Below are 27,146 nucleotides of genomic sequence, written 5' to 3' on the forward strand. Positions count from 1 at the left end.
CACTCAGACTCAATCCTAGTCAATCATTTGACGCAAAGAAAAAGAGAACAAAGAAAATAGGCAACTAAAGAGGGAAAACTGTAGAAGAAGAAAGTGAGAACTGACAAAAACTCAAAATCTTTTGAACAAATACTACTAGCTTTCTGGTTTCAAAACAATTAAAGCACTGGACAAAGGAAAACATGTGGCTCCTATACTAGATCTGCTACTACTTATAGCTCTATCATCCTAGGCAACTGTTTAAGACATATCTATTCCACTAAGGTTTGTTAGGTCTTAAAAGGGTTAAAAAAAACCTTTAATTTTTAAAAAAATTCGTGTGTGTGTGTGTGTGTGTGTGTGTGTGTGTGTGGTCTTTGGGTACAGAGTCCCGTATAATAAGACTATTTGTATTCATACTGGCAGAGTAAACACTACATGTTCATGCCCAGGCAGCTCTGTGCTTGTAATTTCAGCAAGAACAGAGCTCTGTCCCTCTGGGACTTCACTATTCCCCCAGTCTCCACTCGCTCAAATACAGAATGAGAGCAGAAAGAAAGCAGGAGAGAAAGATCATGGCAAGGGGTTTCACACAGCACTGCAGCTAGCTTTCACATGGCCAAAAATCTCATTTTGCGTTTTAATTACATTAGTTAAAACCATTTTACTCTCAGCCCCATGTTCACAAGAGTACCTTCCATTCCTGAAGACGACACTATTCAATGAATCAAAATTTAAGTCTATCACAATGAAGCTTTTCTTTGCTGCTGAGGGGCTCACTAGGCAGATGCTACATGCAGTGGCACAAACCTCTGCTTCAACTTTGTGTGCTGACGAGTATATATCTATGCTTGTCAAAATGTTTTGCATCCTCCCACCCCATCCTCTTGACTTTGCTATTTGTTGAGGCTCTTCTTACAAGTCTGCTACTCTCCATCTGGTCTAGTGCTTGCATCCATCTTGATACCAAATCATCTACTGTTGGCATCCACTGGTATATTACTGAAATAGCCACATACCTTGTACATGTGATGAAATTTTTTGAAAAAGACTGAACAAAATAGAAACAAACTGCTTATCATTTTCAACAGTCTACCCAGTCTATTTATGGTGAACACACAGCTAAAGATTTCTCCTTCAATGGAATGAAATTTAGGTAGGGATTATATTTAAGGTTGAAATAAAAATAGTTCTCTTTTTAGATTTGTTACTGGCGCATAGTTAAAATCAGAAAGAATCATAATAATACATGGACAAGGGTATAAGAGTACAGGGCAGAATATGACTTTATACACTATTTACAGATCACTCTGAGAGAAAGGATGTCAAGACTAAAAAATGCATTATTGGGATAATTATCAAAAAATGGGTTCTCTGGTACATTCTTTTATGTTTAAACCCAATTCTGATTGAGCCCCTTCAAGAACATGTTTATCATGCTCACATGGATTGCACATGGAAAAGACACTGGAAAATGCACTTATTAATATGCATCCAAATAAGAAAAAACATTAGGCAAAACAATACTTTAAATGTTTTCATTATAGAAAATCTCAGCTGGGCGCAATGGTACACGGCTATAATCCCAACACTTTGAGGGGGCTGAGGCAGGCAGACTGCTTGAGCTCAGGAGTTTGAGACCAACATGGTAAAACCCCATCTCTAAGTAAAAAATACCAAATTTAGCCAAGTGTAGTGGTGCACACCTGTAGTATCAGCTACTCAGGAGGCTGAGGTGAGAGGATCCCTTGAGCTGGGGAGATCAAGGCTGCAGTGAGCTGAGATTGTGCCACTGCACTCCAGCCTGTGTGACAGTGAGGCACTATCTCAAAAAAAGAAAATCCCAAATTTCAGACATATACAAAAACAGGGAAAATAATCTATTTTCATGTACCTATCACCTAGCTTCAACAATCAACTCATGACCAACCCTATTTCATCTATATACCCACCCCACACCTCTTTACTTAGAAGCAAATCACTGTATCTGTAAATGTTTTAGTCTGTATCTCTAAAAGAAAATAACATTCCTTTTTATTTTTTTTTAACTGAGTTCTTTGTGTTAAAACAATACTGTTTTAGAGAGCAAAATCACAACACCATTATCACATCTAGAAAATTAATAATTTCTTGATACCCAGTCAATGCTCTCTCTAAAGAACTCTCCCAACAAGACTACTATGCTGCAGTGCTATTTAATGACCACCTCACAGAAAGCTGGTACTAGTGAGCACAGAGATAAGAAAGGGAAGAGGTGTTTCAACTACTTGCCTCATTTCCTCCTGGAAGCCTGTTCATGTGGACGAGCTGACCTTGGTCATCCAATACTAGTTCGGTGTACGTCAGCATGTCAGAAGGCAGAGGAGCGGCTGGAAGGCAGGCCTGAGTGGACATAGACTCCCAGAGTTTGATCAGGGACTAGTGGAGAAAAGAAGTTTGACTGATCAGTGACAATAATTTCAATACAGACAAAAATAATTATTAAGAGTCAATCTGGTTTGCTTTCTTTTCAAAGTGTTCCACAGAGTCTAAACATTAGACTAAATTCTCCAGCTCCCATTCTCAGTTAAGATAGATTTGTAATTATTTTTTACATGTCAAAAGTCAGGCACTTTGCCAACAAACTCAAAATACTGAGTGATTCCAAATCAGCACGAGTGCATTAACAAACAGGAAAGACCTAACACTATCCTAAGAATATTAAAATTAAAAAACTAAATAAGGAGCATCAACCCCTTAAAACAAGGAAAAAGAAAATCTTAAAGAAACTTGACAACAGAGGACTATCCAGGAAAATGACATAACAGTCAGCTAATAAAATGAAAATCCAAGAGGGCCAGAATGAAGTTTCTACTAGAGGTTCCAGGGAAGAAACCTATTTCTAATATTTTTCTTTTTTTGAGACTGAGTCTCACTCTGTCGCCCAGGCTGGAGTGCAGTGGCCTGATCTCAGCTCACTGCAACCTCCACCTCCCAGGTTCAAGAGATTCTCCTGCCTCAGCCTCCCGAGTAACTGGGACTACAGGTGCACGCCACCACTCCCAGCTAATTTTTGTATTTTTAGTAAAGACAGGGTTTCACCATGTTGGCCAGGATGGTCTCAATCTCTTGATCTTGTGACCTATCCGCCTTGGCCTCCCAAAGGGCTGGGATTACAGGCGTGAGCCACTGGGCCCAGCCTCTAATATTTTTCATAGCTATATACACAGGAATTAGCTCACTCGATATGTATGACTATTTGTAAATGCGCAGATCAATTCTGCTCAATTTTGAAAAAACAGACATACCTATTCATTTAAAAATTATGATTTCCATTTCCAACTTCCTATAAATAAATGCCTCGTGAAGTGGGAGCTAGTTCAGCTCTTTCTTTGCTTGCCTCAAAGCAACGTTTAAAGCTCAAATGACTCATGCATACCTATGCATCCTAATCACTGTGTTTATGTCTATTATATAGGAAGAATTACATCGAATGTGATTTCTATTTATAGCACTGGCATTGGGAAACAGAAGCGTCATTCAGCTTTTAGGCTAGCAATGCTATAAAAGGGAAATACTGAATGAAAGACTTTTACAGGATACAGAACTTGTAAACAAATGGTTGCATAAAGGTAATCTCTTATATCTGTGAATAACACAGGAATTCTACATAGACTATTTACTAAGATTACATATATTACTTTACTAAAATTCAAAATGTGGTGATACAGGTAGTATTGACTAGGAGACCTGGAAAAATCCTATATTCATAGATTTTTTTAAAAAAGAATGAATTCAGTATTCTTTTGATACCTTATTTATTGGTTGCATTTTCTACTGGTGATAGTCTTTCCTTGCCTTCTATTGATAGAAGAAAAATCTGCAGCATAGAGATGATTCACCATACAGATTGAAGGAATTTATTTTCATATCGAGGTTCAGATTCATTACATATTTTCTCATGCTAGTTTTTATTCAGCTATAATAAACCTCCCACAAAAGAACTTATACTTTAAACTGTGTACTATGAACTCTATATCCATTGTCTATGCTATCTATATTGATTCTCATCATATTAATCTAGGCTATCAACTAGAAACCAGGGTTATCTTGGAAAATCAGAACTAAAGTATCAGATCTTTTTTAATATCCATAATTTGAAAACAGATTTAGGAAATATACATGTAACTCTTCACACAAGTCACTGTAAACTATCACCACAGGCATATAGTCTTAGTTTAGTCTCTCCTACTCAAAAGAGACTTCTATTCTCACCATTCTTCTCATTAATTCACAAAGAATCATCCAGTTTATGAGTTGGCAGTCACCAACCCTCAAATGAAATAAAAAAGAAAACAGTGTCAAGATATTTCTTGCCCTTTGGAGTGCCCCCTTCTAGTCAAAGCTGTATCTGATGGAAATTCAGGAAAACTTTGCCTCCTTAGAACATGTCAGACCCTCCAGTTAGGCACCTTACCTGCCGAAACATCTCTGGGATATCATATATGTATGTTGTCCCTAAGGATTGCGCCTGGAACCTCTTTGATTGCAGCAGGTCTTTCGTCACATAAGGAGTATTGATTAACATTCCATGCAGTGGTCCCTGTTTGTCTCCATATGCCTGAAACATGATCTGCAGGAAAAAAAAAATGGCATGGGGAGTTAAGAGACAGAAAAAATATCAGACAGCTGCCTAGAGGGGCTTTTTTTCACAAATGTGATTTCTTTGGAAACATTTTTGGTAGGTTGAGTAGCTGAGATATGCCTCTTAACATTGGGTACTTGGCACTCTTACCTCGCCACAGATTAACCAACTCCAAAAAATATATATATAACCAGCCATGCCCCATAACTGCTCTCACTTTTACATTAGTTGGAATCAACAAGAAAGCATGATGCACATTTCACATCTCAAAGACAGACTGACCATGCTAGCCATCTAAAGTCAGCTGAATCTCATATACTCAGAAATGAAGTACATCAACTAACCAGTCTGAGCAGCCCTAGTATTGAAGTTGAAGAACAGCTATGCAGTAAAGATAATTCTCTTCTTTCCCCAATGGCAGAAGGCCAGATCAAGTCTCTACTATATCTATCAGCTGTGCTTTAAGTCCTTTAGTCTACTTGATTAGATGGTACTTCATAAGTATTACTAACTACGCAAAGCCTTCAAAGATTTCTGCCAGAAGTGAATTTCATCCATCCATCCATCTAGTTAATTCTTGTTAGCCCATGAGACATAGCCTCATATTTGATGTATAGTAAAATAACTACATTAAATTATATATTAAAAAACATTTATATATATGTATTTACTTCTCCTCAGGATACTGTTTACAACTAGGGAATAGCTCCTGCAATACCTATATTGTCACATAATGAAATCACTACGCTGGTTTTTTAATCATTTTAACTCAAATATTTCTAGAGGAGTACTTCATACTCCATATATTTAGATAGTTTTATTTGCTTATGAATATTTATAAGGGATGCCATTATTTCAATTCAATTAATATTTATTGAGTGCCCAGAGGTTGTATAACACTAAACTAGGCACTTTATGCATGGATACATAAAATATAAATTCCCAATGCAGTGAATACAAATGGAGACTGGAATGTCAGGGTATATGTATACCTACATATCTATTCAGACTTACAAAATAAGCACAAGTCTACCATTAATGAATAGATTTGTGGACCTGATACATATGCACAGGAATAGAATTAAGTACTTTCCTAAATCCTGGGTACAGTTCATCTGTGAATCCTTAGCCCCTTAGCTCAGAGGAATGAGTGTTCTGCTAATCTGTCAATCAGGTCCTGTTCTGGGGCAAACGTGTCTCAGGCTGCTGTAAAAGCCCAGAGACTGGAGCTCCCAGTCCTCTTCCACAAGGTCAATAGGAAAAGTCACACTATGGGAGGTAGAATTAGTAATGTCTTAGGAATCTGAGAGTGGAAGCAATAATGTTTTAAGAGATTCAAAGTAATAAGTAAGGCAATATGAGAAAATGCACTCAGAGCAGTAAGGTAAATCAAAATAAGAAAACAGTGTAAAAGCAGCAGGTTCCTGGAACTACATTTCTTGTCTGTTGAAAGAGACAAGACTTATAGTTATAGGGTTTGAGACTCAGTTTTGCCAAGCTTTGGGATGAAGACAGGCTGGTCATAGTTAGGCAACATAACTATGCACTGAGGAAGGGGGCTGGAGAAAACAATCTAGGTACATATGTATATTGCTGGCAGAAATTTAAGTGGTACAAACATTTTGGCAGTTTGTCAGTTTTTTATAAAGTTAAGCATATACTCGCTGTGTCCCAGCAATTACATTCTTACATATTTACCCAAGAGAAATAAAAATATATCTACACAAAGATTTGTAAATGAATGTTCACAGCAGCTTTATTAATTACTAACAGCTCAAACCAGGAAATAAAACCCCAAATGCCCATCAACAGGTTATCTTGGAAAATAGGAAAATGAGAACTAGAGTTTCAGTCCTTTTTTAATATCCATAATTTGAATATGGATATTAGGAAATATACACGTAACTACTCACACAAATCATTGTAAACTGTCATCACAGGCATGTGGTCTTAGTTTACTCTCCTACTCAATAGAGACTTCTATTCTTCCCATTTCTCCCATTAATTCATAAAGAACCATCTAACATCTGAGGTGGCAGTCACGAATCCCCAAATGAAACAAATAAAAAGTCGCAAGATATTGCCTGCCCTTTTTTTTAGTCAAAGCTATATCTGATGGAAACTCTGAAAAACCTTGTTTTCTCGGAACATGTCAGAGCTCTCAGTCACCTTACCTGCCAAAATATCTCTGTGAATATTAACATTTTGATAAATGAATATAAACATTTTGATAAATCTTAAAAATGGGGCTGGATCTGGCAGCTCACACCTATAATTCTAGCACTTTGGGAGGCCAAGGTGGGAAGATCCCATGAACCCAGGAATTCAAGACAAGCCCGGGCAACATTGTGGGACTCTGTCTCTACAAAAAATTTAAAAATTAGCCAAGTGTGGTGGTACATGCTTTTAGTTCCAGCTACTTAGGAGGCTGAGGTGGGAGGACTACTTGAACCCAGGAGGTTGAGGCTGTGGTGAGCTATGATTATAATACTACACTCCAGCCTGGGCAAGATAGTGAGACCCTGTCTCAAAAAAACAAAAAATTTAAAAATTCCATGAAATGGAATACTATTCAGAAATGAAAAGGAACATTCTCAAAATCTATGCAACATGGTCCAACTTCAAAAACATTATGCTGAGTAAAATAAGCTAGACACAAAATAGTATACATTGTTTGATTTAAATTCTAGAACCAGCAAAACTATGCTACTCTATAGTAACAGAAAGCAGATTAGTGGTTGCCTGAGGCTGGGGTTGGTGCTTTTGCCTTTGACTGCAAAGGCATATAAGAGAACTTTGCCGTGATGAGATGTTATCTACCATGACTATGATGGTACTTACATGGTGTATTTGACAGAATGAACTGAACTGTGCACCCAACAGGAGTCTATTTTATTATTGTAAATTATACCTCAATAAAGGTGTTATTTATTATTTTTAGAGGCAGTGTCTCACTGTTGCCAAGGCTGGAGTGTGGAGACATGATAATAGCTTATTGCAGCCTCAAACTCCTGGGCTCGAGTGATCCTCCTGCCTCAGCCTCCTGAGTAGTTGGTACTACAGATGCATGGCACCATGCCTGGCTAATTTTCTTTTTTCTTTTTTTTTTTTGGTAGAGACAGGGTCCTGTCTTGTTGCACTGGCTAGTGTCAAACTCCTGGGCTCGAGTGATCCTCCTGCCTCAGCCTCCTGAGTAGTTGGTACTACAGATGCATGGCACCATGCCTGGCTAATTTTCTTTTTTTTTTTATTTTTTATTTTGGTAGAGACAGGGTCCTGTCTTGTTGCACTGGCTAGTGTCAAACTCCTGGGCTCAAGTGATCCTCCCATCTTGGCCTCTCAAAGTGCTGGGATCACAGGCATGAGCCACCATGTCCGGTCTAAAGGTGGTTTTAAATGTTACTATTATTTTTTGAGACAGAGTCTCAGTCTGTCACCCAGGTTAAAGTGCAGTGGCACAATCTCAACTCAGTGCAACCTCCACCTCCCGGGTTCAAGCAATTCTCCTCTGTTTCAGCCTCCCAAGCAGCTTGGACTACAGGGACCTGCCACCACGCCTAGCTAATTTTTGTATTTTTAGTAGAAACGGGCTTTCATCTTGTTTGTCAGGCTGGTCTTGAACTCCTGACCTCAGGTGATCCATCTGCCCTGGCCTCCCAAAGTGCTAGGATTACAGGCGTGAGCCACTGCACCTGGCCTAAAATGTTATTTTTCTCTTACACTGCACATTGGAAATCAATTCACTTAAGCAATGGATTGCCCAAATCTCTTCTCCCCATTATGACTGCCTGACATCAGTGTTCATTACAGCCTATACAACAAAGACTGTACAAGGGAAATGAAACAAAATAAAACTCAAGCCAATCAACCTTACTCCTTATTGGCAAAATGAATAAATGATGTGCTAGGGCAACAGACTGATAGTAATAGGAGTTCCTGAATTTTCAACTATCTATGTAAGTTCCATTTTCTACTATAATGAACACAGTAACTAAAAACTGGCTAAGTATACGTTTTACAAGTTCATGAAAATTTGTACACATTTTATACATCATATACCTTTGACCAGCAGCCATCAAAAATATTTTTTTAAGAAACTAATTTCTGACCCATAGTCTGCTCCCGTAGAACGCTTTGCTTATTTATAATAGCACCGCTTTGTCACAGAGAAACAAATCATTTATGCCTTCTTCCATTGTGATGTACATTTCTTGGGTAGTTTGCTTTTTGTCTTTATATCCATAGTGCCTGACATACTATAAGTAGTCAATCAGTAATAAATGAAAGAACAAATGAATGAATAACAGACATGGTCCTGTATTAAATTCATATAATGATTCATTAAAGAAAAGGAAAAACAGTTTGACAATAAGCACCATGTAGGCATTAGGAGCACCAAAACTGGGTTGGAGGCTGCTCCTTTTGTCATTTTCCACCTCTAGCCACAGGCTTAAAAGTTAGTACTCATGTGGCAGTGGCTCTTGAACTCTCTCAAGTCAAGAGCCTGTAGAAGACCTCTTCTTCAGGGCTTTAAAAATATGTAGGACCCTAGGTAAAAGGGGTTCTCTTTCAGGCTGAAGGTGGTTTGTTCATTCTTTTTTTTTTTTGAGATGGAGTTTCGCTCTTGTTACCCAGGCTGGAGTGCAATAGCACGATCTCGGCTCACTGCAACCTCCGCCTCCTGGCTTTAGGCAATTCTCCTGCCTCAGCCTCCTGAGTAGCTGGGATTACAGGCACGCGCTTGTTCATTCTTTCAGATGCTTATTGTGTGCTTATGTTGTACTAGGAATAATACTAAACCCTGACTGAAGGCATCTGTGCCTTTCATGCTCCTGTGTCACCATTAGCCAGCAAGAGGGAAATCTCAGAGTTTCCTAATAAAGGAAAAGAAAAAGAAAGTAGTTATGAAGAACAAACATATTTATCAAAAACATTAAAATCTCAAGTGGCCATCTTATTTTTCACAAGAATAGACCTGCCTTGAAGCCATTGTAGAAGTTAATTAAAAACATCCCTACCCATAGAAAGCTTTGACTGAAAATGTCTTTAAGGTTGTACTAAAAAAAACATCAAATACAGCAAAAATTATTGAATACTCTTTCTCTTGGTCACCACTCAGGCTCTTGCGCACTCTCTCTCTCTCGCTCTGTTTTTAACTGCTCACTTCTGACACAATAGATTTCTCTAGCCACCTAACTGAGAATCAAAGCACAAAATGAAAGGTCATTCTGACAACTGTATAAACTGAGATTTTTTAAAATTCATCTTCAAAAGACTAAAAAATATATTTTCCGGCTTCTATTCCTGGATTTAAAAAGATATAGATAAAAACAAGAGACACATAATCTCTCCCTGGCACCCAAAGCACGGAATAGACTGAAACCCTTGTTTATGTATACTGGAGCATGTTCATCCTTTAATCAGAAGAAATGCAATTCTTAAATTCAGGCCAAAGCCCTAAAATAATATCCTAGTTCTTCAAAAATATGAACAATGGTGAAGCAACCTAAATTCAGTATCACAGTAAAGAGTCCAAATATTTAGAAACCAAGGTAGGAGAACATTAAAAGGCAATTCTCTGTTATCACAGAATTAGTGTACTGACTCACTTTCTATCTTCACATTCTCAATTTTCCAACCTGAAAATGGGCTAAAATTTGCCACTTTGCTCTTATAGAATATGTGATATCCTGAAACCTTTGAAGGAAAGAGAACAACATAATAGATGGCACAAAAAATATGATAAAAACAGAACCCAAGAGATAAACATGATAGTCACTGATGATGGTGCTCATGCTACTACACTATGCTGAAATTTTCCTTCTTTAACATAGAAGTTGGTGACACAATCTAACAATTCTCTTTCCCTCACTTGCCAATGAGTAGTTTAATTATGGTGAAAATAGGAAGGACATGTCATATCTGAGAAGATTAGATTGCTAAAATAACCCAAGAGCCCTCTAAAACAAGAGCCCCAAACTACAGAATAACCTCTGGAGTCAGGTTCACTTGGCATCTGTTGGTGCTTACCAATACATGACAAATGGCTAAGGTTTTATAACATCCATGATAGAAAACATAGGCACATCTTATAAGGCAGATTAAGTTTTTCAAATTCATACACTCATTTAAGCTCACAGAGGATAACCCCACCAGGTGACCCACTGGTATTTCTGAGTTTGGGTCTTCCATAACAAGGATGAGTGTCTTTTCTGCAGGACCAAGTCAAAACTCTGAGGATCCTGTTTGAGTATTGTACCTGTGCTGTCCTGGAGTCAGTCACTTCCTTGTATAGGCTGATATCCAAGTAATAGCCAGACTCGTTTGTCAGGAAGAGGCGGATGGGAATTGCTTTTCCAGTTGGCGTCAGGCGAATGTTGATTTTCAGTTCTGCCTGGAGGACGCGCAATTTCCACAGGCGACTTCCATACCGCATTACCATGCTCCGCACAGATTCTTCAATCTGACACAGACACATCACCAAGCACAAAACTTAAATACCTTGTAACTAAGACCTGTTTCAGGTCTGCCCATATTTGGGAAAGAAAGACTAAAAAAAAGATGTTGGTTTGTGGAGATGCACACCTTACAAAAAGTGGTCAGATAGTTTCTCCCCAAATCTATTCTTCCCTGGCAAGTCAGGGACAATTTCATGTTGGCTTGGCATTTGAGTGGTTTTCTCTGGCTAACAACAGCCAAATCTCTGCAACTCCTCCCCCTTTCCCAATTATATTCATACTCTATATCAAAAATCTGCAATATCCAAAATTACAAGCCATGGGATTTAAGAGGAAGCCCCAAATAAGAATAAAATCCCTAGTTAAATAGCTATTAAGTAGCATTTATATGCATGGTTAACTATGTTTCATTGCACTTACAGGACTTTAAATCAACACAGCAATTACCACCATCAGCTTTTTTCCATACAATTTTATTAAACTTTATAATATATGTCTCTTGGTAAATTGCACAAATTAAAGAAAGGCAATTTGTAGGTGGTGCTAGAACATTCTCTCTAAACAACGCTTTGAAGCTTAGCCACTGCTAAATCCATCCAGGATTTAAGAAGATGGAGTAGATGTTCCCTTGTTTCTCTAAGTTTTATACCAAGACAGCTTAATAATCTTAGTTTTCAGGGTTAGGTCAGTTATTTTAACCAAATAGCCTTAGACGTGATTTCTTGTTATTTATATGCTAAAGCAAAGTTTTTTTTTTTCCCCCAGTATGGCTGCACAGAACATACTGTGGCTAGAACATGCTATTCAAAATCAATGTTTCCTTAAATAAATTATCTTTCTAAAATGCTTCCTCAACTTCTTAGAAAATCTCGAGAATATCTTACATTCCCTTTCTCTTGCAGTTCTTTTTTTTTTCTTTTTTTCTTTTTATCAGTTTCCAATTGTTAAGTGGGTTTTAACTCTTGTGGTTCTTTAGTAGTATGTGCCACTCTCACAGTTTGTTTCTGCACCACAGAATTTTAAGTTAGAATGAGTTTCAAGGATTTAACTTCTCTATTATCACACTTGCTTGTTAACCAAGAGACATTTATCCATTCTTTTCTGGTGGGAACAAAAGCTAACAATGTTTATATACGGAAAATTGGCAGCTATCTATCATTAGAAAAGCAGTCAGGGCATATGGATGGTTAGAATAAAAGCAGAGGCTGATCTGAAAAACTCAGAGAAAAGATAAGCCACATCTAAAAAAAAAAAAAAAAATACAGTTGTATAGTGTCATAGGCCATGTTTTAAGTCTCCCAGCTCATCAGTCCCAGAATACTTAGGAGAAGTTTTGCTTAAACTAGATGATGAGATTTGAGTCAAATGAGTAGCCCTATCCTTGGCTTTCCTTACAGACAAAAGCAACCCATCATTAGCTTGGAATTTTGAAGGAAAAAAAGTAGAAAACTACTTCTCAGATCTCAAATACTAAGTTCAAGAAGCAAAAATCTACCAGACATGATGACTCATGCCTATAATCCCAGCACTTTGGGAGTCTGAGGCGGGAGGATCGCTAGAGGCCAGAAGTTCAAGACTAGCCTGGGCAACAAAGCAAGACCCTGTCTCTCAAAGAAAGAAAGAAAGAAAGAAAAAAAGCAGCAGCAGCAACAAAAATTCATGCCTACAATTGATCTTGAAAAAGGGAGATACTGGTTCTCCTATCTAAGGTCCATAATATCATGATAGAAAGAGTTAGAAGGAGCCAGCCACAGTGGCTCACACCTGTAATCCCAGCACTTTATGGGTGTCAAGGAGGATGGATCACTTGAGGTCAGGAGTTCAAGACCAGCCTGACTAACATGGTGAAACCCTGTTTCTACTAAAAATACAAAAATTAGCTGTGTATGGTAGTCCCAACTACTAGGGAAAGCTGAAGCATGAGAGTCACTTGAACCTGAGAGGTGGAGGTTCCAGTGAGCTGAGATGGTGCCACTGTACTCTAGCCTGGGCGACAGAGTGAGACTCTGTCTCAAAAAAAAAAAAAAAGAGAGTTAGAAGGAGCAGAAGGCCGGGCGCAGTGGCTCAAGCCTGTAATCCCAGCACTTTGGGAGGCTGAGGTGGGTGGATCACGAGGTCAAGAGATCGAGACCATCCTGGTCAAAAAGGTGAAACCCCGTCTCTACTAAAAATACAAAAAATTAGCTGGGCATGGTGGCGCACGCCTGTAATCCCAGCTACTCAGGAGGCTGAGGCAGGAGAATTGCCTGAACCCAGGAGGTGGAGGTTGCGGTGAGCTGAGATCACGCCATTGCACTCCAGCCTGGTAATGAGGGAAACTCCATCTTTAAAAAAAAAAAAAAAAGAAAAAAAAAAAAAAAAAAAGAAGGAGCAGAAACAGAAGAGCAGCCTGTCTTTATTATATCTGGGATAAAAGGTCAAGTACAAAAATGCCTTATTTTTCTCCCTTAAATTATATAGAATGCATTTTAGAATAGACTCCCAGGGAAGAAAATATACATAATACATGTGAAATTCCTTATCAGCCAAATTCTCTCCCTATAGAAAAACATTCAAGAGATATAGGTTAGACACTTTGAGAAGGTGCATTATCTCACTAAGGTCACCAGGTAATTAACATTTAGTGCACAGAAGCAGTAATTTAGCCAAAATGCTTAGTAACAGTAAAATTAATCATTCCAGGTGAGAAATCATAGGGAATAGTATAAAACAGGACCATTATTATGGCAAATATCATAAAACAGCTGTCAACAAAAGAAGAGAAAGGTTTTCATGTTTTTGTACTGCTTATAAGTGACCAGTAAGCTAACACCATACCACCTTCAGTTTTGAGAACTATTTTTTTTAATGGCTAAATCAAATTTTTGACACTGTCCCAAAACTTAATCTTATAAACATTCTATAAATTCCACAGATTAAGGGCTCAACAGCCTGAGCAAGAGTACCTGTTTCCAAGTCCAAGTGAGATAAATGTGAATGAACTTCTTACACTTGCTAGTGCTGGGAGAGAAGCTAAGGAGAAATGTACCTTTGATGGGTCCATGATAACCGTGGGCACAAAATTGAGGAAGATGTGGTTACAGTCAGTGCGGACATTTGTATTGTTAAAAGCAACTTCCAACTCATCCATGGCTTCCAGGAGCAGCCGCTCCCCTTCATTTTGCAGATATTCAAAAGAAGCTTCCTATACAGGAAGAAAATAATCAGCATTAATGTGTTTTAAAAGAGACAACATAGAAATGGCTCTTATAATCACTTAAGCAGCAGTATGCCATGAATCATAAGGCACCTAGTGAAGACATTGTGTATCTTTCACCCTAGAGTCAGTCCAGTAACCACAGGCAGGGAAGGCAAGGGCCAGATAAAAAGTCTATGTCAGCCCTTCCTCCTTACTCTTAGTGTATCATTTCCTTTCAAGAGGTAGAAATACTGGGCATCCCCATAGCTATAAGCTCAACAGAATGATATTTCACATGTGCCAAACAGAGCTATTTAGAAAGGAAAAGCTGAAGAAAGGGAATGGCTATGGGATATAGTAATAATGACCACACCAGGAAGTGCCTTGCTATATACAGACACTACCCATACCTCTAGACAGGTGTACAATGGGATCACCCCTTTCCTAACTTATCTCCTTATGCTCTATCACCACCCAATTCTTCATGTGATTTTTTTGTTAGTATGCTTTTTCTTTTCTTGAGTGCTATTACGCTTCTGCTACCAAGAAAAATCAAATTAAAGTGGAAAAAAAGCCTTCCTTTTTTATTTATTTTTAGATGCACTTTCTTCTTCGTAAAAAAAAAAAAAAAAATGCCTTTATTATATGAAATATTTACTTCTGTAAACACTGAAAGAGAACAGAAGCCTTGATTCAAAAAATGAAAATCTGATTTTTTTTTTAGGCTCTCTCTCAGCAGAAGCACAAGACCTGATTTTGAATCATGTTTAACTCTGTCCCTTCCCTCAGGGATAACATCCCATTAAACTACAGCACCCACCTTGGTGACCAGATCAGAATGTCTGATGATTGCACGAACAAAGAACCTGTAGTCTGTCACTTCTGTGCCCACTTCCACCTTGGCTGCCCCGAGATACAGGTGCATCTTGTGATTAGCACATGGAATGGCAGTGAGGTCAAAATTTCTCATCCGGTTCAGCTCTAACTGGAAAGCCAGAGCAGGCTCCAGATGACGATAGATGCGATCCTCCTCAAACTGAGTACAAGAATCAGAGAAAAAACAGCTCACAAGAAGCAGTTACAAAACTATACCTATTAAGTGAATGTAAAAGAAATGGCTGAAAACAGACACATAAGCTATGATGTGCTAATGAGCTATGTTCAAGGCTAATGCTATAGTTTACGTAAGATTAGGCACTAAAGTACCTATTTGCTTCCTAAACCTTCATCATTCATGCTTTTAAAGTGGTGATGACATGCATTAAAAACAAAAAAATCTCAGTTTCCTTATAACTCTTATAGCATTTAATGTATTTATAATTCATTTTTATATTAATTACAGACTGCTTCACATTAATATCTACTTCACATGCTAATGTTTTGAGCTTACCCTAAAAGTTTTCTCACTTATAATACCATACAAAAGACATAATACTCAACAAATAAACATCATACAATTTTTTAATTAAAGAGATATTTGGCTTTGGAGCACTGTATCCATAGATTATATAATACTTATATATTTTTTTAAAGTTGCATTTGTATATAACATTATTGTACTGTGTACTGTGTGCTTCAGTGAAACTAAATTATTTTTCTGGAATACAGGTCAACTGAGTGAATGGAGAGACAGTGTCAAAAATATAAGCCAGTAACAGGAAGAAAGCAACATGGTCTGAAGTTTTGTATTTTAAAATTGAAAAAAAATGCACACAAACAAGAGTTGAATATCAGTGAATTATTTTTACACAACAAGAATAGTCCTTTCATATCACATCATTAGGATCATTCTAAAGGACAGGTATGATTTGGAAAGGTTTCACCCTTTGTTGAGTAGCCCAACACATTTGGTTGTTTCCTATACCAAACTCTTTCAGAAAACAATTGGCTTTAGTTCTAAGACACATGTAAGGAAGGCAAAAGGAAGCACAAGTTCAATAAGAGAGAAAAGAATGGCAAGAAGAACATGTGACAAAGATAAGCCACTCTTGGGCTTTTAGGAAAAAAATAGTTTTTTTTTAAATAGGAAATAAGTCAATCCTTACCTTATCCCTTGCTCGGAATGTAAAAAATTTAGGGAATTCTCTCTGTATTAAAGAAGGGGGAAAATGTGTCAGTAGTTCATAGACACGAGTCTTTATAGTATAATAACAGTTTAGAAACATTTAGAAGACAATTTTCTAGAAAACATGCTTCTTACCTAAGCTTAGTCCAGGAAATATGAATGATCCTCTGCATAATCATCACTCTGACCCCATTTCCAAATTTGAGAATCACCATATTATAAACCTAACTTTGGTATCTACCCTCTCCCAGGGGGGAAAAAGATGTATATATTTTAAAAATCTCCCAAGTGAAAAAAAAAATCTTGCTGGGTATTGCTCTTGGCACAACCTGGCAAATAAAACCAATATACCCTATGCTGCAGTCACTGCAATAGTAGTTACTGGACTGATTTCCCAAGTTTCTCTTTAAGAAACTCTTAAAATATAAACTGGTCAGACAGTATAGAGTGCTCAGTCCATGATTTTCACATTCATTCTCAAGTCAATAATTTCAAGAGTTTAAATAATAACATTTGAAGACAAAAAAAATACAAGATGCTACCTTGGTCACTACCACTATATGTATAGGAAAGAATGAGGTGGAACTAGAGAACTTGTAATCATTAGGTCTTCCTGCTTTTTTGTAGGGCATTATACAAAAAAAAAACAACCAATTTACTAGAGCCTTATCAATTAACAAAGACGAATTCAATTAGCAGAGTTCATTAGTTCCTGAAATTTAACTTACTAACACCAAATACCCCTGTTTCTTGGATGGGAAGTTCTACTGGCAGTGCTGGAATCAAGTCATTACTATGTGCCTCTATAGGAGGTTTCATTAGGCATCTTCTTCATTATGAATGCAATATAATCAAATACTTATCAGTACAAGGCTGAGAGACCAGGACTAGCTGCCTACATATCCTGAATGAGCTTTAGGAACTACGAAGGAAACATGGACTGAAAATCTTCGGATGGCAGGCACTCTCATGTGTTGTCCCATCCAATGCTCTCAACAACCTCTAGAGGTAGATGTTGTGACCCTCATTTTATCAACAAGGAAGCGTGGCTCAAGTACATCCTCAGAATCACAGAGCTAGAAGATAAACTTGGGTCTTTCTAATGCCAGAGTCCATCATGCCCTCTTACCTCTCAAGGGCACAGTATTACATTTCTCTTCTTATTATAATCCAAATTCCTTATTTACAGAATTTCTCTTTGATGAGACAAAAACACAGAAATTAAGACTTTAAAAAAGCAGAATGCGAACAAAGCAAAACTCATGCTGTAAACCTATGGTTCTTGAATTTCCTGAAAATTTCTTGAATACATTCCATAAGTATTATACCTCACTCTCACCTTAACTAAAGCTTGCACAGTTAATAAATCTTTTCATATTTTCCTTGGTATTTTAATTGTTAGACTGCATTTAAAAAGCTGCTAGGAGCTCATTCGCCAATCTCAGGGAAATTCCTTTTTAAAATGGACTGAACTTCTCCTAATGAAGTTTTGTTCTAAATATTTCTCTGACCTCCTCCTCTCTGCCACGATAGTGAAGCATATCGGGATGACTTCAAGGTTAAGTAGAATGCATTCAACTAAGGTGTTGGTAACTATCATGCTCACGGTTTTATATAACCTAGTTTTGGTTTTACTCCAGTAAGGTACCGCTTTCAGAACATTACCTAAAAAGTAACACATGCCAAAAAAGGAAGAATAACAAAATCTTTCCATGGAACTCTTTGAAAGAAAAGGCAAGGAAAGTGATAATATGATATTTTAAGCATACACTTTTCTATTCTGCCTGAACTATTACTAGCTAATTAATTAAAATGTTTGTTTAGGATGCCACTTCTTTAATTATGTACACTTGTAGGATCAAAACCATTTCCTTTCAAAAACAAAACAACAGTAATAAAAAAATGCTTTCTTTTCCACTAAACCAATTAAGAAAATTTGTAGTAACTGAAAGGCATATAAAGCAATTTGAATGGAAATGCCTTTAATACAAATAATGAAGAAACTGACTAATTCTTGGCAGAGGTGGGCAATGACTACCAATTAGAAAAACCACTTTCATTATGGTTAGCTAAGAAAAGGCTTTTTACTTTTTTTAACTTCTGAGTAAATTTTTAGCTCCACAGTAAAATCCTCAATTTAAGTATTAAACATTCAGAACAAGAGGCAGCAAGAACCTCTGTGCAATGGAAAAGTGGGACTACCAAGCAATTCTTCGGTGACTTGGAAGTCTGAAGAACTCTTACAGAAAGTTACCTCTTTCGGCATTCAAAAACCACAGAATCACAGAAAACACAGAAAAGAAGAAATCTAAAAGTCTGATCCCATAGTTTTAGTAAATGCCTTTAACCTATCTCATCCTCATACTGCCAGTTTTTCCACTAAAAGCATTCATGCTTATTCCATCATCAATGTATTTGCTTTTCCAGCATTCTACTAGTGTCATGGGCAAATTCATAATTGAATGTACACAAAGAAAAACCCTCTTAGTGTTCTGGTACCAAAAAAACAAAAGAATGCAACATTTCACAGGAAGAAATTATACCCCTGCTGTGTTCTAATCAGCCAACCATCATCAAGACAATCAAAATAATTTGCCCAAATTAGCCAATCAAGACACCCTGCAAATCAGAGAATGTGAAAACCTGCAACAAAAAACATCATAGCTGATTATGATACTAATAATCATGTTAAAAACCTAATGAGATGAAGAAATTGGGAGCTTGCTGATGCAATTCTCTTTTACCTCAACATGCTGAGAACTAATTATATAGACTGTAATTAAAACAAAAACCCAAACCAACCCTTCTGAAACCTAATAGTTGGTCCACTACCAAACAGAAATATCTTAAAAAACAAACAAACAAACAAAAGAACTACTAATTGTGATAACTTTTCATGATAGTGAGCTCTTCCTTCAAGGTCCAAATAATCCAAAATATTTCATTTTGAAGTAGGAGTCACACAATAGTCATAAAACAACAACTCTCTCAGGAGATTTGTAAACATTTTTTGTAAATCCCATGAAATTTTACAAGAACAAAAGGTAACATTTTATTAACAGATGTAAAACTGCTTAATTTAGAATCTTATAATTTTTGGACCTAATGGGGGATAAGAAGTCCTAAAAATTTGTATTTCGATGTCCTTAGCCAAACTTTGCTAAAAAACATATGAAAAGCTTCAAAGAAAAAAAAGGCTTCATATCGCAATTAGACAGCAGTTTCTGGCCGGGCGCGGTGGCTCAGCCTATAATCCCAGCATTTTGGGAGGCCGAGGTGGGTGGATCACAAGGTCAAGAGATCGAGACCATCCTGGTCAACATGGTGAAACCCCGTCTCTACTAAAAATAAAAAATTAGCTAGGCATGGTGGCGCGTGCCTGCAGTCCCAGCTACGTGGGAGGCTGAGGCAGGAGAATTTGCTTGAACCCAGGAGGCGGAAGTTGCGGTGAGCCGAGATCGCGCCATTGCACTCCAGCCTGGGTAACAAGAGCGAAACTTCGTCTCAAAAAAAAAAAAAGACAGTGGTTTCTGCTGAGTTTTTTGGAATTCCAGACCTGAAATGTGAGTGAAACTAAGAGAGAATAAATCAGTAAATTTTAACTAACAGAAAACTGGATGGAGCTGCAGTTTAGATAGCTACAGAAATTCAAGATAACTCTTTTGCATTCAAGGCCTTGATCTTTTTTCTTTTCTTTAACATCTTGTCCATTTTTTCTTTTATTTTTTTATTTTCAGATAAGCATTATGATCTTTTTTTTTTTAACAAGAAGAATATATTTACAAAAAGAGACTTGTTTTCCTCAAACTTTCTGCTTAAATATAAATGTTAGACAGTTATTCAAGTTCCATCATGGGCATTTGATTTAACTAAGTGGTTATGGAAACAGTCAACTCCCAGACTCTTTAACACTGGTGAACACTGCAGTCACAGAAATAATCTCAATTCAGGGTCAAGAGAATTGGGCAGCAGCAGACACACCTGTGGTCAGCTTTCTGGGACGACTGTGGTTTTTTACACAAGTATTACAAAACTACCAAGTATTGTAAATGCTTATAGCCATCACTGGCATCCTAATCAGCATCAAACAATATACACAGCTCTCTAGGAACCTCCACTCTGGCCCTTAGTTGTCTTGTTCTGGTTCTGAGGCAATCTGAAAGATCAACAACTATTTAACAGCACAGCTTGCTTTATTCCACTAACCAATGTTCTTAAACCAAACTTGGTAACCTTCCTCCTCTCCTTGCCCCATCAAGTGCACATTCTCTCTTCCATTCAATAATATAGGGATTTCACAGCATAGGACAGGGATTTCACAGCATAGGACAGGGGAGGCTGCATACATTACAGTGGATTACCAAAAAGCCAGAGAGATCAAGGGATTCATCTCTGACACTCCCAGAAGCTTCCTCTTTTTCACAGTACACTAACTATGGGGCAAGCACACATCAGATGACATGACAGAGGCAAGCATCCTTCATCAATGTCAAGCTACCATTAGCAGAACTCACAGCAGCATCATGACAGTAACCCCCAGATTTGTACAGTTTCTGCCAAGGCTTCCTGGCTATTGTAGATCCTGGATTATGTAATAGATTCTGGATGGAGTTCAGTTTAATAGTTGCCCTTGCCCCCTGCAAAACCACTTATCATTTTTAAAAGGACTAATATAAAAACACCCCAACTCCTCTGCCATTCAATTCTTCAGAGCAAATCTAGTCCACACTTAAACCTTAATGTTCTCTATGCTCTAAAGCAGTTTTTCCTACACCCATGACAAATCAAGTCACTTGATAATTAACTGATTTCCCACCTGATGCCACTATAAATAGGAATCAGACAATGATTGTCAGGGAAGAACCCCCGCTGGCCTCATTTTCTAGCCGATTTTTGCCTGTACATGTCCCTATTCAACCTAAATGCAGAACTATCAGGACAGCAGAGAGGAAAATAAAGTTTTAAAGCTGTTAAGTATACTCTAGATTAATATTAGGGCATATATTTATAACTATACACCATAGATTCAGAGATAAGAGGGTTTTTGTATGTGTGTTACATAAATGAAAAAATGTCAGTGAGAACTAATCACTTTGGTTTTTAGTGGACAGTTTTAATTGATCAGTGTATCTATTATAGAAACCAGTTAATGTGCTACAGATGTGAAGACTCCATCTAAACCATTAGCAAAAAGGAAAACAATTTTACAAATTTGGTGTCATTCCCTACAATACGCTATTATTTTAAAGTCTGTGATAAAAAGCATAGTAACATTTAAGAACCCAGCACAATACTCTTCTAAAATTCAGGGCCTGGCTCTGGCATGTCTACTAGCTCTGATCAGCATCTACCAGCCACAGTGTTTATTCACGGGCTTTCATATTCTATCCCCAAGTATCAATTTTACTCTCTAAGCTCCTGATTTTTCTTCCTAAAGCCCCAGGGTTCTTTTTAAGCTCCTCATACTTCTCCACTGACTCTGTTTCCTATCTAAAGTTATTGATTGATATATATCTACACTCTGCTTGATTTCCTGACATCAATAACACAGGAGAGTCATGTAGTCCACAACATTTCCTAAAGCATTTCAGAAAATCTTAGCTCTCTTGTTTCTCTATAGACTAGACCAACGAGGTGAACTGTATGAAGGAAAACAAAATGTCAAGTGCTAGAAGCCTAATAAACAAAAAGGTAATAAAAGCAGTCACACATAGGTCCTTGAGTTTAGAAAGTCCTTTCCAGAATCTCAAATGCTATCTCCATTGTTGCAAACAGGCAGAGCTTAACAACTAAATTATCTTAATTGCTAAAACCGAACCAAACAGCCCAGGCATAGTGGCTGTAATTCCAGCTTCCCAAAGGAAGCCAAGGAGGGCAGATCACCTGAGTTCAGGAGTTTGAGACCAGCCTGGCTAAAGTGGTGAAACCCTGTCTCTACTAAAAATACAAAAATTAGCCAGGTATGGTAGTACACACCTGCAGTTCCAGCTACTTGAAATGCTGAGGTAGGAGAATCTCTTGAACCTGGTACAGTGAGCTGAGATTGTGCCACTGCACTCCAGCCTGGGTGACCGAGCAAGACTCCCTCTCAAAAAAACAAACAAACAGAAAAACAACAACTTCCTAACATCCTCTGCAATCTTACTTAGCTACATTAGAAACAATTTTTATGAAATATTTTGAATATAATCAGTCATTTTGAAAATGACATATTGATTGCAAACTGGATTTTTGGCCTTACTGCTGTCACTCTACCGGGTATGATCATATGGGTATACCACAGTTCGGATTCTAGGCTATTGACTTAATTCTCTTTTCAATAAAAATTTTAATCTCATAAATATTAACAGTTAATTCAGTTAAATGGCAGAATAAACAACAGAATGTTTAAGTTCTACTTATTTCCTGTTCCTAGGATTAACATAAGACCAAAAAGTAGCAACTTGGCTCCATTAAGGCATTTTAAATAAATCATCATTCTTTAGAATTGAGACTTCTCAGTAAAGAAGCCAAGACCACAAAATGTAACTGGCTGTTCTTGATTATTGATTCACTATGTGCACAGAAGAAATTACTAGTTAGCTTGTTTCTACCTTATTCATCTGGATAAATGCTTATGTCCACTCTTAACTATTTCTCAGAGATATACTGAGAATCCATTATAAGCTAAAAAAAGAAAAGAAAAGAAAAAACCTTCAGCTGGAACACTTGACATAAGAATTTTTAAAATATTTTTAATTAATAGAGGATGGGGTCTCATTAAGTTGCCCAGGCTCATTTCAAACTCATGGGCTTAAGCAATTCTCCTTCCTTAGCCTACCAAAGTGCTGCAATTACAGAGAACTGAATATTTATTATAATAATTTCTAAAAGAAGAGGGACCAAATATCAGTCCAGCCCTTTTAACATATATTCTGTTTAATCAGTGGCAAACAAATAAACAGTAAGTAATTTTTCATTATTGTTCCTTTTACTTACATGAAATCGCCGATCCACCTCATAGTTGACCTGTTTTCTGAAATCCTTTCAAATAAAAGACGGAAAGGAAGGAAAGACAGCAGAAGCTGGCAATTAGTAACAAAATTAAAAACAAATGAGTAAAAGATGATAAAGTACTTTTTTTTTTTTAAATAAAACTTATAGAAAAGTAGTTATTTCTCTGAATAAATTCTAGTAAGCATATGATTGCAATCCCATTTTTCATTAAGTTCTAGCAGCAGTATAAGAAATATTAAAGAGGTACAATTCACATGTCAATACCTTTTGTGCAACCAGGAAAGTAAGGCGCCGGATCCCATGGTCAACCAGGGTAGCTTTCTAGGAGCAAACATGTAAAACAGAAGATAGATGAGATTTCCATTCATTCTAAATTTTATCCCATTCAGTCCTCGTAAGGCTTTAGTACAACTAAACACCCTTTTTGGTTATCTTTATCTTAGCTTAGAACCTTCAAACTTGCAAGTGAACAATTTTCAACCTGGGTCCTAAGACTAAATCTTACGAAATAGATTTTATACTGATTTGGACAAAGCTAAAAGGGAACTTTGTGGAGAAGAAAGGGTCATATGAAGTCAACTAAATTACCTCAGTACTGATTTACATAAAGGTAGACCATGACAAAATTTCTGCTTATAAAAATCATAGTGTTGGGCATATATTCAAATGTAAACATTAATATTAATAAAGAAGCTAAATGAAATAAGGTAGAGAGAAAAGAACTTTCCATAAAACATAAAACATAGGTCCTAAACTGTTTGGATTGTAGATGTTACCTACCATCAGATAGAGCGTTCCTAGAATTCAGTCTAACAAATTGTAATCTTTCAGTGTTTCTAAAAAAGTTCCCCCCTACCTTACATGAAGGCAATTTTTAAAAAGGTTCTCTTTTAAAATTGTTAAAAACAACATTTAACAGGCCTTTAAATTTAGGAATTATTTATATCTCCATCAAGTACAGGCAACTAGTATATTAGAAGGCAACAGAAGGCCAGATGTGGTGGCTCATGCCTGTAATTCCAACACTTTGGGAGGGTGAGGTGGGCAGGGCAGATCACTTGAGGCTAGGAGTTCGAGACCAGACTGGCCAACAAGAGAAAACCCTGTCTCTACTAAAAACAGAAAAAATTAGCTAGGTGTGGTGGCACATTCATGTAATCCCAGCTACTTGGGAGAATAAGGCATGAGAATCGCTTGAACCCAGGGGGCAGAGGTTGCCAAGATCACACCACTATACTTCAGAGTCTGAGTGACGGAGGGAGACAGTCTCCAAAAAAAAAAAAAAAAAAGAAGTAAATAGACACCAGTAGTTTCAAGACAGCCACTTACATGAATTTTGAGCCTCTGAACCTAAGCCTTCCTCTTCCCTATGCTGTTCACGTATCTCCAAAGGCAGGGACAAAGAAACAAATTAATGAACTAAGTAAAAGGCACACGTTTAGAGGTCCCTAACAAAGAAGTATTATGTAACAACAAATAAAAAAGCAACCTCACCAGTTGAATGACCTGAGAAAACATATGAATAGCACAAACAGAAAAATAATGTGGACTTTCACAGGCTACATCCAGACTTAAGTTTGACCACATTTCTTGCTATAACTGTAACCAAGAGATACATGTATAAGCCAATTCTTAATATTCATAATACTATATATATATTTTTTAATTCAAATTGTCTTCCCCTTATAAGGAAGCACATTCCTGGTTTAATTCTTCCAATTTCTTCAATTCTGCTATGGCATTACTGAGTAATAAAATTAATTTTATTAACAGCATAAACAAAAGATAACTGGAAAAATTAATTTTCTAAAAGCAAATAATAAATTCTCAGGCCAAATATAAATAAATTTTAGTTTAATCACATTAAAAAATTATCTGTAATGTCATCACACGCCTTGCTGTAAATAGCCAAGTATTGACACTACAATTAGAAAAAAAATGTGTTGAAAGAAGCGGGGGTTTCTCAGTGTGGTCAGGAACAGAAACAATTCTTCTGACATCAACAAAGATTCCACTACAGTCAAGTCCTTCAAAGACAAGCATCAATAGCTATGTTCTGGCAAGGAAAGAAAATAACTTTAATAATGCCATGATTTAAAATCAAAATTGTTATTGCTTTTAAAATTCCACAAGTGGCTGACAATAACAGCAGAGCAACAGGATTCTGATTACATTGTAATAATGCGGGTCTCACAGCAAGTCCACAGCTATTACCCAGCGATTAGGCGTCAGCACCTGGAGAAACTCCATTTACACTGACTGCTTCAATCTCCTCCACAAGTCATTTACAAATATATGATCCTAATTTCTATGAGAGAAAAAAAGACATGCTGGGACTAGAAGATTATTTGGACAATTTGGATCAACTTATTTGATAGTTTAATGTGTGCTTTAAAAAAAAAACTTTTTCTAAACTGCTAGGAGCATGATCATGAAGTGAAAAACAAAACTAGTTACCACTTCATCTTTTTTTTTCTTAAATTGCTTTTCCTTCCTTTTCTATATATATATATACATACATACATACATATAAGGAGATGAAAATGCCAAATGTCCCTGGATAAGCACCGTCTCTGATGCAGTAAATAGCTTCTCTATGCTTGGAGCGTAAGCATAGTCTACCCTTACCTTTCTAAATAGCCTTAGGCAAAGACATTGGATTTCTCTGTGCTTTAGTTTCCACATCTAGTCAATGAAAAGGGTAATTTCTTATTTTTCATTAATGTTACAAACATATGTAGTGAATAGAAACAAAATGCCCCCCTTTTTTTTTTAAAGACGGATTCTTGCTCTACCGCCCAGGCTGGAGTGCAGTGGCGCAATCTCAGCTTACTGCAACCTCTGCCTCCCAGGTTCAAGCCATTCTCCTGCCTTAGCCTCCTGAGTAGCTGGGACTACAGGTGCCCGCCACCACGCCCAGCTAATTTTTGTATTTTTAGTAGAGACCGGGTTTCACCATATTGGCCAGGCTGGTCTCAAACTCCTGACCTTATGATCCACCCGCCTTGGCCTCCCAAAATGCTGGGATTACAGGTGTGAGCCACCGCGTCCGGCTGAAAATGCCTTTTTAGATCAACATGTGTTGATATATACGACACTTAGATTTGAGGGCAAGAAAAAGTGTCAAGTTGTGGTCAAATTATGGAAAAATACTCAAACATAGGCAATTAGTGCCTCAAAACCTAGGAAGAAACTTTCATAGATTATTATATGAAACAGCAGCAGCCACCACATATAACACTAAGACTCTTCCAGCAAAGATTACCTTGATCACTGGCTTTAAGTTAATACTATGTGGTCACCGGCTAAGGGCAAGAAGGAAGGTAAATTTCTGTCTACAGAAAAAGCCCCAGGCATGTTCCCTACTTTCACTTCTCTGGAAGCACCTTTTCCTCATATTGGCCACTGCAATCCCATAGTTAAAGTGCTATAACAGCATCATGGAATAAGTACTAAGACTCATAGTCATCACAAATCAACCATTTTTCCCCTAGATGTCTACCATTGGCATGACATGATGTAAATAACAATGGCACGAATTGTCTATACCACTGAATTAAATTTTGAAAACATTTACTGAGTTCTTTCTCTCAAGAAAGTCCATGGGCAAAGTGCTGTCCACTCAAAGAGAATACATGGGTCTTGCCATCAAGGACAGTTTAAGAGGACACTTTGCCATCTATGACATCATAATGAAACATAACTGTAGATTATTGTTTCAAGCATGCCTACCCTGTTCCCTCAATTAGACTGTAAGCATCTTCAGGGCTAAGAATATATTATGTACTAAAGTACCTCCATCTGTGCCCCCTAGACCTGGCATCAAATCCTTAAGTTCTAGTATTT

The 27,146-nt window shown here is 37.3% G+C and overlaps 1 protein-coding gene across 23 annotated transcripts in view; it reads right to left on the reverse strand.

Annotated features, from left to right (window-relative positions):
- Nucleotides 1-27,146, reverse strand: part of ACACA (acetyl-CoA carboxylase alpha) — a 307,755-nt gene that overhangs the window by 91,560 nt on the left and 189,049 nt on the right. For 20 of the 23 annotated variants that reach the window (XR_013535729.1, XR_013535730.1, XM_078373749.1 and 17 more), the window contains 8 exons: nucleotides 23,565-23,621; nucleotides 23,283-23,327; nucleotides 16,285-16,326; nucleotides 15,060-15,275; nucleotides 14,090-14,245; nucleotides 10,863-11,066; nucleotides 4,436-4,591; nucleotides 2,251-2,397 (listed from right to left, as the gene is read on the reverse strand). Coding sequence is in view for 21 of the 23 variants with exons in the window: in XM_078373749.1 (XP_078229875.1) it covers nucleotides 2,251-2,397; nucleotides 4,436-4,591; nucleotides 10,863-11,066; nucleotides 14,090-14,245; nucleotides 15,060-15,275; nucleotides 16,285-16,326; nucleotides 23,283-23,327; nucleotides 23,565-23,621 (1,023 nt within the window). In the remaining 2 variants the exon portion in view is untranslated. Of the gene's footprint in view, nucleotides 1-2,250; nucleotides 2,398-4,435; nucleotides 4,592-7,835; nucleotides 9,478-10,862; nucleotides 11,067-14,089; nucleotides 14,246-15,059; nucleotides 15,276-16,284; nucleotides 16,327-23,282; nucleotides 23,328-23,564; nucleotides 23,622-27,146 lie in introns of those variants that run through there. The other 3 variants (XM_078373753.1, XM_078373752.1, XM_078373754.1) reach the window with 1 other exon arrangement.

Source organism: Callithrix jacchus, chromosome 5 (genome assembly GCF_049354715.1).
Source record: "Callithrix jacchus isolate 240 chromosome 5, calJac240_pri, whole genome shotgun sequence".
Taxonomy (NCBI): domain Eukaryota; kingdom Metazoa; phylum Chordata; class Mammalia; order Primates; family Cebidae; genus Callithrix; species Callithrix jacchus.